Raw genomic sequence first — 13539 nt, 5'->3', positions numbered from 1 at the left:
TTGGCCCAAAAAAAACAATGCCCATAAGTAGGCAATTAACCTACAGGTTTTCCTTTGAAATGTTTAGACTTTGCTAAAGGAAGTGAGGTGGAGACATGAGGGCAGAAGACAGCAATAAGAGATCTGGAGTCTGATGCACAGTACTTTTCTCCTGGACACAATCAAAGGGAGAGCAAATTAAACAGAAAGCCTGCTTTGCCAGTTTTGTTTTCCATTTCTGAGCTGTAACTGCTGCTGAGAGGAAGAAGCAGGGGGCGGGGAGGGAGACAGAGAAAGAGACACATGCATAACAGGCACCACAGACCAGAAAGACCTCTTCGTTGGTGCCCTCGCCCTGGCAACTTTGTCATGTTCAGAATGGGTGCGGGAGGGGTTGAGAAGGGGATGCCTAATAAAGTTGCCTAGATTAAGGGTGGTTTGTCAGCTAGGGCTCCAAAAGGCTAACTGCTGGAAGGGACCCCCCCACCAGCTTTGCTCTGGACGCTGTGATATTTATTATGACTGCCCAACCTGCCTGACAGCCAATTGGGTTTATGGGTAACCATCTGGGGGGCAGGGAAGGGGATAGTTCCTGTGTGCTACCCAGGAGCTTAAGTCTACAGATAGTTCCTGAAGAGGAAGGCAATGGTGCCTGTGCAAAGCTCATCCAGAAGGCTGAGTGCAGGTTCGGGTGGGCCATATCACAGGCCTTCATACTCACCAGTATGTGATCACAATGCAGGGTGCCCAAAGGCATAAGAAGACCAACATGATAACACAGAACACCTGTCATCTGTTACCTCATTCATGCCTAGTAGCCACCCACCAGCCAGCTGCCTATTCTGCCAGATAACCAGCAGCGTGGATGGCATGGACCCAGGAAGACAGTTGGAAACCAGTTACTGGTAGCCTGGAATGTTCAGTCTGGGTTGATGACTGGCATCATCTCCATAAGCTTCATCTTGCAGCAGTGAAACTCAAAGATCTTGCCACAGAGTACATGGGTATCAGGAGGACAGCCGGCGAAGCCCAGCTAATAATTATTTGCAAAGGTATATCAAGCTTCTTTGTGGTAGTCAACCACTTTAAAAACTGGGAGAAGGCTATCGTCAGGGCCAAGGGCATGCAAAAGAAGGGAGTGCATATCTACAGTATCATGTGCTTGGCATAGAAGTAGTGGAAGGCCGTGCACTTGGAACATGTAACACGATGCAGAACAGCAGGAAGGCTCAGAGGAAGAAGAGCATAGGCATATAAGCGACTACCTTGCCACTGATTTTTGAGGATTTAGAAGGACAAAAGGACAAAATAATCCAGTGTGAAAAGGAAGTAAATGGAAGACTGCATGCTGTTGGCTAAGCACAGGTCCAAGAGGAGGTGGTAAGGAAACTTGTGCAGGAGCTTCTCACAGGGCAGAAGTTAGCCGGACTGGAACCTGAAGGTCCTGGAGCTCTCCACTGGCTGCCTTGCTGGGTCTCGAAATCCTCTGCGGGGCCCATCACCCATCAGGTAGTACTGGAGGGGATTGGGCCACAGTTCTGCTTTGATAATCTCTGCAATCCTGTCGAATTCTAGGAGGCTGTGGTCTGAGAACCAGTTGAAGAAACTGGGAATAGTGTTGCCTTCCCGGTTCCTGTGGATATGGGACTGGGGGTCTTGGCCCCGGTGCCAGCGGATTGGCGTGGAAAGAGACACCACCCTGCCAGAGGATCTGCGTTCATATTCCTTGACAAGCCCCTCATTTCGGAAGTAGGGGTTGCTCTGAAAGATGAACTTGAATTTGCAGCCTGCTCTGGGGTGTTTAAGCTCCTCCACTTCCAAATTGATCATGTACCTCATCATGTCTTCGTCTTGGCCACTGATCATAGGTGACAGCTGGGGATGGTTGCGAAAGGCAGTGACCCAGAAACCTGGGATATTTTGGATGATGAAACTTCTGCGCTGCATATGGAGCCTTCGCATACGGCCAAACTTGCGCTCCAGCTGAAGGAAGGCCCTGTCAGCCTGGGCATTTACATTTGACAGCTCCTGATCGATGGCTTCCAGCGAATCCATGCAGTTATTGATCTTCGGGGCCCTGGCCCGGGCCTCCTCCTTCGCTCCTCCTACCACCTTTTTCTCCTTCTGCATCACCTTCTTTTCCTCCACCACCGCCTCCGCTACTCCCTCCTTTTCCGCTGCTGCTGAAACAGCGCACTTTTTTGTCGTCATTTCCTTGGCTTTCGCGCCAGGCATCATCTGAGACCCCAACCTCCCTGCGCCACAGGCTTCTAGAGCCTTCTCGACAGCAGGGCTGCGCAGCTCTCTACGCTGACAGCCATTTTCCTGGCTATTGTCGGCTGCCACCGAGGTGGAGGCAGAGGCTGCTTCCAGGCCCTCGGTGGAAGCAGGAGCCTCTTTTTGGCCCGCTTTGGTCGCTACGCGGCCGCAACTCCCAGCAACCCGAATGCGGAGCGCAAGGCCACAGCCCGCGGGGTCCCGGGGCGCGCCTCCCTCTGCGGCGGTCTCCAAGCCGCCCTCACCTGTGTCCGCCATCACCAGGGTGGCCCCGGTTTCCTCGCCCTGACAATGCTTTAGGTCCGGATGTCCCGGGGCATGGTCGGGAGTAGCGAGACCGCAGGTTTTAGCGACAGGGAGGTTGTCGCCCTCATCCAGGCCGCTCATTTTGGTAGAAGTCAGACCTGCAGGAGGAGAGCGTCCGTTGTCCTCCGCCGAAGCCGCGCTCCGCCCCCTCGCACCACCCCTCTTTTCAGCTCTGAGGTATGCTGCTATGGCAACCGGTGACGTTAAGGCGGTAGCGTCTCAACATCGCGCGAGAGTTCGTTGCGCTTTATGATTATGCTAGTCTGTCAAGGGTGTTTCTTTGTTACAAAATGTTATGAATTTTGTGAGTCTGGAAAAAGATTTGTCTTGCATAAATGGATACAGACCAAACTCGAGCAAGTGAGAACTATGTTAAGGTGGATTTCTAAGGCTCTGAATGAATTTCTACGGCACCTACTGTCTTTTAAAATACTTAACTGCTAAGAAAGGTTAGTTATTGTCTATTCAGGTCAGCTCATGGGGCCTCTCTTGTATAGTAAAGTGTATTCAGCAATTCGCAGCCCTTCTTTAACGTACGGATTCATTGCTGTTACCAAATAATTGAGATGAGCAGGTTTTGATTTCTAAGAAAAGTGTTGCTGTGTTAAATGTGATGATTTTTAAAAATTAGGAGCAGCTAAAAGGGAAGTTTCTCTCATCCTAAGAAGACATAATAAAGGATTATTTCAATTTGCCTTACAGATTTTAAAGTATATGTACTTTGGCAAACACCTTTGAAGCAACTGGACAATATTTTCTCTTCACTTTCAACTGATGTTAGTAGCAAAATGTATTTTCCTCACTTAGAGGTGACGCACACACGTGCAAGGGTGCAAATGCAGCCTTTAAGCATTACTGGAAGAAACGTAATCAAAGGGGATTTTAATTTCTGAAAGTATACATATTATATAGTGCTTACCTTCGGGTTGTAATCTTAATCTGAAGAGTTCCTTCTTCATAACGGCTGTGGGCATGAAGCCAGCAATTTTGCCGAATTTTTCTTCTGTGATAATTCACTGCAGGGCACAAGCCATGATCAACTGTTTGCAGGCACCGGAGCTACTAATTTTCTTAATTAAAATATTTTAAGTAACATTAAAAAGTTAATGTTAAAATATTTGAGTAAGAAAACTTGTTTATTCGGGTCAGTTCGTTCATACATTTCACTTGATAGTGTTATCACTACTATCTGTTCTGTTTGTTGAAGTGTGAAAATACTGGTGTTAATCCTTAGGAAAATGCAAGAAAAAAATGAAAACTTAAATTTGCATATTTTTGTCTAAAGTCTTAAATTCATATTAGAAAAATGATAACTCTTTGTAATAGAAATTCCACTACAAAGCATCCCAGATTATGATCACTTTCAAATAAGGACTCAGAAGAGATTCCAGTTAGAAGTAAAGATTTAGGGGCAAAGGATTTCGAGAAAATCAGCAGTTATATTGAGACTTCTGGTGAAGGAAGTAGTGCAGACCTGTACAGCTAATTATGAGGTGCTGATGGAAAAATACAGGCAGACATTACAGAGAAACAGCCTGTCATCCAGCTTCATAGTTTAGCTCACAAAGGTTTTCCAGAGAGTCCATAAACACTTAAGATATTCAAGGACAGACTGTCAAGATTGACTGCTGCCAGCTAATCAGTTATGCCATTAAAAAAAAAAAATGTGCAAACAAGATTCACTCTTCCCAGACTATAATTATTTTTCTCTCTCCTCTTTCCTCTTTTAATAAATCCTGTTTTTGCCTTTGTGGGGTGAAATCAATCTATTGATTTATCCTGCTTATAAACAAGGAAACGGCGTGCTACAATTAAGTGACTTTGAGTTTTTCTTTGACACTACTCTGCCTTGTTTCTTTTCTTAAAGAATCTTTTCACTGTTGAAGGATTAATTCTCTTGGATTATAACATGAGCCAATAGAGAAGCAAATGCTGAGTGAAAGTTACTTTGCCATGCAAGAAAGAAAGAGTTTGCTATTTGTAACAGAAAATTAGAAAATTACATAAGGCTACTACATGTGAACTTTTTGCTCTTGTTGTATGTACCGAATTTTTTTTGACTATTTTTTAATTTTTTTATACAATTTTTAAAGGTTACACTGCATTTACAGTTATTACAAAATATTGGCTATATTCCCTGTGTTGTACAATACGTCTTGAGCCTATCTTACACCCAATAGTCTGTACCTCCCACTCCTTCATCTTTATATTTCCCCTACCCCCACCCCCACTGGTAACCACTAGTTTGTTCTCTATATCTGTGAATCTGCTTCTTTTTTTTTTTTTTTTTTTTTTTTTTTTTTTTTTTGCTGTACGCGGGCCCCTCACTGCTGCGGCCCCTCCCGCTGCAGAGCACAGGCTCCGGACGCGCAGGCTCAGCGGCCATGGCTCACAGGCTCAGCCGCTTCGCGGCATGTTGGATCTTCCCGGACCGGGGCACGAACCCGTGTCCCCTGCATCGGCAGGCAGACTCTCAACCACTACGCCACCAGGGAAGCCCAAGGAAGTATTTTTAAATTAAGGTATGTACATTGTTTTTTTAGATATAATGCTATTGCACACTTAGAGACTACAGTATAGTGTAAACATAATTTTGTATGCACCGAGAAGCAAAAAAATTCGTATGACTCGCTTTATTGAGATACTCACTTTATTTTGGTGGTCTGGAACTGAACCCACGATATCTCCAAGGTATGCCTGTATATATTCATCATAGCTTACGTTTATTTTGTGTCTTCTATACACCAGACACTTACACACTTAAATGTTATCTCATTTAATCCTCTCAACACCCCTGTGAAATGGTAATATTATCACCTCCATTTAATGACTCTACCTCAGAAGGAATTGAATGAAGCACAGAGAAATTGAGTTGTTTATCCAAGGTCACACAGCAGTGATAGAGCCAAAATCTGAACGCAGGTAATCTGACTCAGGAACCTGTGCACTCATTCATTATATTATTCTTCAACCCTACCCAACATATAAAATGAGAAGGCACTTTCTTAGAAATAAGATCATATGGCCATCCAAATTTAATGTTAAATCATCCACATCCACAAAATAGTGACTATTGGTGGGGAAGTGCCCCAACAATACTACTAAGGAGAGACTAAGTTACTAAGGGGAGAAACAAGAATTCATGATCCTCACTTCATGCCTTAAATCAACAGTTCTCAACCCATTAGATATAACATTCCTTTTTTGTTATTGGTGTTCTACAGACCCCATCTTACTAGAGGAGGACAGAAGGCATGGGCTGGAGTTCCAGCTCTGCCTTTCATGAGCTGTGGAAATCTGGGCAAGTAAAAGAAAGTAATTCTTAAAATATCTATTTTAATTTGTAAATGCTTGGGTATGCCTATATTAAATTACATGATGAAGTAGTTAGATGGCTATACCTATAGAATCAATAGTTCCTTGTAGTTTTTGGAAATTAACCTCTTTTAAGATACATGGTTTGCAAATATTTTCTCCCATTCCATAGGTTGCCTTTCCACGCCGTTGATTGTTGATAAAATAAAAGTCTTAAAAAGCTTCGTGTCAGAGTTTAATTGGCAATTTTGTTCACTCTTACTGTTAGGTAATGATGTATCTTACAATCAATGTTTTAGAGTAAATGAAATAAGTTGCTTTCAAAAATGGACTGTATAAACAGTGGAAAAAATTTTTGTTTTCATATGTAGGATAGTGGTAGGTTCTAGGCTTAAATAATAAATTTTTCATCCACATGAATATTCAGCAATGGATAATTAGTTTATATGGGGCACTGTCTATCACATTGCAGGATGCTAGCGTCCTTAATGCCCCTGATGAATGCCAATAGCACCCACATTCATTGTATTGATAATAACCAAAATAACTCTGGCAAATTTCCCAAGCATCCTCTAGGGGGAGGTACACAAACACATTGAGAATCAGTTTTTTTAATGCTTGTGGATGTGGTATTCCCATTCCTGGTCACTAGAGGGAGGAAGTTGTCTTTAAAATAATCTATTTAAAATATTTTATAGAACAATTTTAAATATAATAGCTGGCTTCATTATTTTAAAAAAACAAATAATGAACCAAAAAATTAATAATAATCTGAGTAGTTTGTCATTGGTGTTAAAGTTTAAACCGTTCCAAAGAGAATATTTATGCCAATTTTATAAACCATACATTCATTAAAAGAACTAAGGTATGAGTTTTCAACAAATGTTTCATGCTCTATATGTTTTTCAGATTGAATCATAATCTTTTTTATACTTAGGCTATCACTGTTACAAAATTAAAATTTTCTCAGACAAGCTTGTTTGGTTATGATGGCTCCCCCTGTGACAACATTTAGCCACTCACCCCACCAGAAAAAAAAAGCCTTGCTTTTACCAATCATAAGGGAAATCAGACAAGGTCCCTGACCTGAGTGACCTCATGCCTTTGTATGCTGGGTGTGATGGTTGATTTTGTGTGTCAATTTGACAGGGTTAATTTGACAGATTAAATATTATTTCTGGGAGTGTCTGTGAGGATGTTTTCTGGAATTAGCATTTGAATTGGTGGACTCAGGAAAGTGTCAGTAGATTGCCCTCCCCAGTCGGGGTGGGCGTCATCCAATCCGGGAAGGCCTGAATAGAACAAAAAGGTAGAGGAAGAATTTGCCGCTTTTACTTCCTGCCTGAGTACTTGAGCTGGGGCATCAGTCTTCTCCTGCCCTTGGACTGGTAATCATACCATCAGCTCCCCTGGTTCTCAGGCCTTGGGATTCAGATGGGTATTATACCATTACCAGTTTTCCTGGGTCTCCAGCTTGCAGATGGCAGATCATGAGACTTCTCAGCCTCCATAACCACACAAGCCAATTCCTCATAATAAGTCTCTTCCTGTTGCCCCTACTTCTCTGGCAAACCCTACTAATACACTGAATAAAGACACATATGTTGGAATCAGACAGATCTGGCTTTAAATCTCAATTGTGCCACTTACTAGCTGTTCAATTTGAACAGGTCACTTCAATTCTCTGAGCCACAATTTCCTTATATATAAGATGAATATAATAAAACTTAATTTACAGGACTGTTGTGAAGATGAAATATGTGTAAAGTATCCCAATGGGCTTTCAATAAATAAAAGCTGACTTGGTAATTTTTATTATTTTTATGCTAAGTTTTACCTATATTGAATACACTGCAGACAGTACAAAATCAATGTCAAATTCTGTTATGAAACAATAAGTATATCGAAGTTCAAAGGTGAAAGAAATCCATAAAGGGTGAAGCAGTAAGTGAAAGAAAGGAGAGTTGAATTGGACCAAGTAAATATAATTGGAATAATCTGAGAAAAACATGAAACATTAGGATGTAGTAATAATACTTGTCTGCAATGTTCGTTATTTCTAAATGATTCTAGACATATAGTATATCTCCAGTTCATAGAAAAAGTTTATTGCTGGAACTAAATGCATTACCTCATTCTTCCACATAATATTACTTTATACAATACTTTAAGGAAAGAAATTTTTGTGAAATATATACCTTTAATAGCTAATTGGAGAGGATTCAGCAAAACTGACCCAAGAATAAACTTGAGAAATTCGGCCATTACTTAACAATAGTTGACTACAACAGTACCTAGACTACCAGGTACCGACCAGTTCTTAGGCCCATCTCAACACAACTCTTAATTGCCCCGTGCTAAGAGAAGGCACAGCTTGGTGAAAAGGATAAGTATTAAGTATCTGTTATAAGTAATCACTCTGTTGACTCAATTAAACCTCAATAAATATACATCCTCTACATTTCTTAGTGATATCAACAGTTCTTTACATCTCAGCTGCCAAATTCCAGGATGATATTAAAACATTTGGCCCATTCTGTTCTGAGGAAAAGTAAAACTAAGCATTTAACTCAGACAGTAAATATCAAAAATTATATTTTAAAATACAGGAAATAGATATCTGATGGGGTTTGGATACCTTCTATTGTTTAACATGAAGATAAACAGATATATAAATATAAATAAATAAACATATCCTTTTTAAAACCATTTATGAATGAATTAGGAATAACTTTCAATTAAGGCCAAGATACTTGTACTTAACTAGGATTTTATGTATGTTTTTATGCCAAAGTTGCAGGCTGCTGCAATGTGGTAGAATGTGCCCTAGCTTGAAATAAGAAACCCTAATTGAATGCAGCCTGTGCTGCTCACATCTAGATGAATACATTTCAATTTGCTGAGCCTCTATTTCCCTATTTATTAGTCAATGGGAATAGTGGTATGGAAACCTAAAACAAGAGCATACATGGAAATTCATGATATTTCTAACAATCTGTGGAGAAGGTTATGGAGACAGAGATGTGTACTTGAAGGAGAACTGGATATCCCCAAGGCTCAAATTGTGACTCACGGGATAAGGAATTCAACTGTGATTAAAAGAAGGTCAGAGAAGCATCTTGTAGGCATCTGAATGTGCAGAAATGGAATGGGAAGCTCAGGGGGATTCTTGAGGGTGCCCCCAGGGAGAGAGTTATTGATTATATCAGTATTACCTACAGAACAATATGCCCTGAGCAGACTGAACTTCTTCAGTGACCAGAGGATAACAGAACCTCTTAGTTTGTAAGTTAAGGGAATCTCCAAAGAGATCAATTTTGGCCTGGAATTAAGGGAGAAAAAGTTAAAAAAAAAAAAAAAAAGTAATTCCAAAATTGGAATTATACTACAGCATGAGAACAACTTGCAAATACAGTCTTGCAAGTGGAGTCAGCAACTTTTAAGCACAAAAGGAGAGAAGCCAAAACACTGGAGATGGGCAAATGGAGTTCCAGTTTTTGAATTCTCAACAATATTTTAAAATGTGCTATTTATTGAGGTTATAACTTACACTAAATTGCATGAAATTTAAGTGTACAGTTGGACGAGTTTTGACAAGTGGATACATCTGTGTTATCATCAGCCAAATTAAGATGGGGAGCATTACTATCACCTCTGAAAGTTTGCTCATGCTTCTTTCTAGTTACTCTCCCCAATCTACTTTTTGGATTTCTGTCACCATAGGTAAGTTTCCTGGGCTAGTGACCTTCACATATATGGAATTATATAGTATATACTCTTTTATCTGGCATCTCTCACTTAACATAATGATTTAGAGATTCAAATATGTTGTTGCATAATCAAGTTTGTTCCTTCTTGTTACTGAGTATACACTACATGTAGTGTTCCATTGTATGAATACATCATAATTTATTCATTCACTTGTTGGTGGACATTTGGTTTGCTCTAATTTTGAGCTATTGTGAGTAAAACTGCTGTGAACATTTTTGTGCTGTGTGTAAATCATACCTTAAGAAAGAAAACAATGACAAATACCAAAAACAAACAAACAAAATCTATTATTAGGTAACACCTTTGGTCACTTAAAATAGCAAAGAGAGAATGGCTGAGGCAAAAACAACAGTGAGGTGGTAGGGGTTAAATATTTGGAACTCAGTGTTAACCACTATTAATGTGATCACGGAAATGCAAATTGATTCAAATGGGATATGTATACTGACTAGAAATCAAGCGGAGAACACACTATTTTCCAATACTAAGCTTTCCTGAACTCTGGAATCAGAGTTTGAAGCTTAAAAAAAAATGAAGACTTGGAAATGAAGACATTCACAGGCTTCTGTGTACAAATCATGCTTTTAGTAGCTGTGGCTGATTCTGCAATGCCAATCTCTGATCCATCAGTAGGCCTCAAGCTCAAGAATGTGTGCTGAAGCCCTCAATAAGACCCATATTTCTAGAACGTTGTAAAGGAGTACATGAATCCCAAAATAAGTTTCTAGATATATGGTCAATTTGGGGCAATGTTGGGTCTTATCTAGAGCTGTATGAAATAACCCACCTTCACCAATAACTCTTCACAATAATATATGCTTCCTACGTACTTCTTATAGTCCCTAATTATAGAACAATCTTTTAAATATGAGTATTTTTATTACTTTGATGGAAATTGAGCAGGTCTATAAATTAGGCTTTTAATTGTGCACTTCTGTAGTTATTTGTCTTCTAATTTTGATGACTGATTAAAAATAAGCTCTATAACATCATTTTTAATATTTCTCCAACTTTATTTTGAAAAATTTCAAACCCACAGAAGTTGAAGTAGTAATATTAAAATATTATAATACTGCCTTCAAAAAAAAAGCAGAGTGATCAATAGAGGTAAAAAAAAGATCACTAAGAAGTCGTTTTCTTTTTGACAAGGAAATTTGAAAGACAAAGCACATCTGCTATAATGGACTGCATCTGGGAGGAAATGGCACACTTTTCTAACCCCTCTGCCTGGAGGGGGCATCTTTCCCTAATTCCTTAAGAGGTGCCAAGTATGCTTGCTGATGCTCTAGAACAAAGTTAAACCACACACACACACACACACACACACACACACACACACACACACACACACACACTAACAGGTGGATCTACAGATGATGGAAAGATCATGTCTTAAAGATGCTACATCACTCTGAAAGGAAGATCCCGGGAGGGAGAAGTTCAACAATGAGGTGGCTAGTCTAGATTTGCAAATGACATGAAATTAGGGAGAATTACTCATTAGAAAGAATCCTCCAAATGTTAATAAGTTAGGAGAATTAGCCTAACAGAATAAAATTTAGTATAGATACGTGTAAAGTGTTGGACACAAAGTTCAATAAAATGCAGTAAGATGGTGAAGCCAAACTCAGCAGCATGTGAATACTTTAAAACTTAAGGGTTTAGTAAAAGGGTAATATTGCTGCCCCAAAAGCTAATGCTCTCCCAGGATCCATTTAAAGAAATATACTATTCATAATAAAGGCAGAAAAAAATATCTCATTCTATTTTGTTATTTGGATGTTATTTTGTTCAGTTCTGGGCACCGAGTTTAGTAAGAGCACTGGCATAATAAATCTTGTTTAATTAGCATACAAAACAGAGGAGGAACATTGAAGGAACTGATATATAGCCAAGTTGGTGAGGGGATGTTGAGAAGGATGTAAAGATCTTCAAGTACTTAGAACTCTGGTGGAATCAGGCTAATTCCGTTCTGCAAGACTACAGGGGTCAAAATAATGGAGCAAATGTGCTGTGAGGGAACTATATGCCAGGCCCTTTGCAATAGCTAGATGTTGTAAGGCAGTGGATTTCTGAGTAAATTTAACAAAACTGAAAACGAGTGAGCATTCCCTCACTTCAGAAGTCCAAGGAAAGGTTATCCATCATTCTAAAACCTGTCTGCACCTTAAGATCTAATTTAATTGGTTTGAGGGAGAGCCTAAGCATCAGGATTTTTTCAAAGCTCCCAGCTATTTATAATGGGCAGTCAGGTTTGAGAAATATTAAGCTAGATGACTACTTGTCTGGATATGAACTAAATAAGAAATTAAAATGAGAGGCAGGTAAATGAAAATTAGTATTTTTTAGTTACATATTATATGCCAGGCATTGTGCTTGGCATTTTCATACTCTAACCTTTATTAACTGTGTTAATACTTGGAATCTTTTAGCACAGTGCTTGGAACATAGTAAGCTCCCAATTGGTTGCTGTTATTATCCTCTCTATAACCATATAATCCATTCTCCAAATATATCCTGGGAGAATATTAGCTTATAATAAAGATATTATCATCCCTGCATTACGGACAAGGAAACCGAGGCTCAGGGAAAGTATTTACTTTGGCTAATGCACTAGGTGGTAGCTTGTAAAACTGAGTTAATCCCAATTTAAGACCAGCGTGTCTTCCCTGTCTCTTCAAGTTGCTAATAAGACATTTGGTTATTTATAAAAATTAGCAGTTTACCTAACTGACCTTTTCCATTTTTAATAGAACCATTTCTTCCTGGCCTGTTCTCAAGGAAATTATATTAAATGCAAATCCTGAAAAAGTGAAGCCGAGAAGTAGACATTTGTTTTCCTAACGTAGCCCCATGGAAACTCTTCTGTAGGTTTTGAGAACCTCTGAAGTCAGAGGAAATAGATCAAGGTGACCCTACAGAGCTCAATTCACTTCAAGCAAACATGGTGATGGTACTGTTCACAAGTGAAACACCTCCCATTCTGATGAATGGATAGATTGTTATCTGTCACTTCTATACAACCTAGGACTTCAATTGTATACTAACATTGAGGGAGAGGAAGATGGCCCTGAGGGCATGGTCCTGATCATCTCTGACACCTCCTCCTGGCCACAGTAAGCCCCCGGTTTGAGGATGTGAATTTGCTGAAGAGGAAACATCCAAAGAATGGTACCCCCTTAATGAGATAGTTCCTCAAGGCCAAGGACAACCTTTACTATCCCATATAATCCTTAATATAGCACCCAATACAAAATAAGTAATAACTGCTGCAAATTGTAATTTTCACTACACTTTAGACGACACTAATTTTCAAAAATAAAATACACTTTTCAGGAAGGTACAGAGAACATAAAAATATAAAATATATATTAAAAAATAAAATATACTTCTTCAAGTGGTGAGCATTGAATTGACTTGGTCCAAAGCTAGCTTGGGATATTTTTTTTTCTGTTGCTGGCCAATTGTTAAAATTTGGAGCCCACGTAACATACACAAAATGGTGTTTACTGACTGATATTATTTTCTGAGCTTCATGTACATCTGTAAACCAAAAAATACAGACCATTTTATTCTAGAAAAATACGAAGCTGTAGGTCATAAACGTTGTTAGGGACTATTTTTTATTTATTTATTCATTCATTCATTTTTGGCTGAGTTGCGTCTTCCTTGCTGCGCGCGGGCTTTAGTTGCGGCGAGCGGGGCTTACTCTTCGTTGCGGTGCGCCGGCTTCTCACTGCGGTGGCTTCTCTTGTTGCGGAGCACGGGCTCTAGGCGCACGGGCTTCAGTAGTTGTGGCTCACGGGCTCTAGAGCACAGGCTCAGTAGTTGTGGCGCACGGGCTTAGTTGCTCCGTGGCCTGTGGGATCTTCCCGGACCAGGGTTCAAACC

General features: G+C 39.9%; 1 protein-coding gene across 1 annotated transcript; it reads right to left on the bottom strand.

Moving 5' to 3' along the window:
- TSPYL4 (TSPY like 4) lies at window positions 1–2696 on the bottom strand. Its single transcript, XM_007109559.3, has one exon. It carries the CDS (start codon window positions 2641–2643, stop codon window positions 1399–1401), a length of 1245 nt encoding a protein of 414 aa, XP_007109621.2. The 5' UTR covers window positions 2644–2696; the 3' UTR covers window positions 1–1398.
- Between the last annotated feature and the right edge of the window lie 10843 nt (window positions 2697–13539).

This window comes from Physeter macrocephalus, chromosome 10, assembly GCF_002837175.3.
Source record: "Physeter macrocephalus isolate SW-GA chromosome 10, ASM283717v5, whole genome shotgun sequence".
Taxonomy (NCBI): domain Eukaryota; kingdom Metazoa; phylum Chordata; class Mammalia; order Artiodactyla; family Physeteridae; genus Physeter; species Physeter macrocephalus.
Note: the sequence above shows the minus strand (reverse complement) of the source record. Positions and strands in the feature narration are given on the sequence as shown.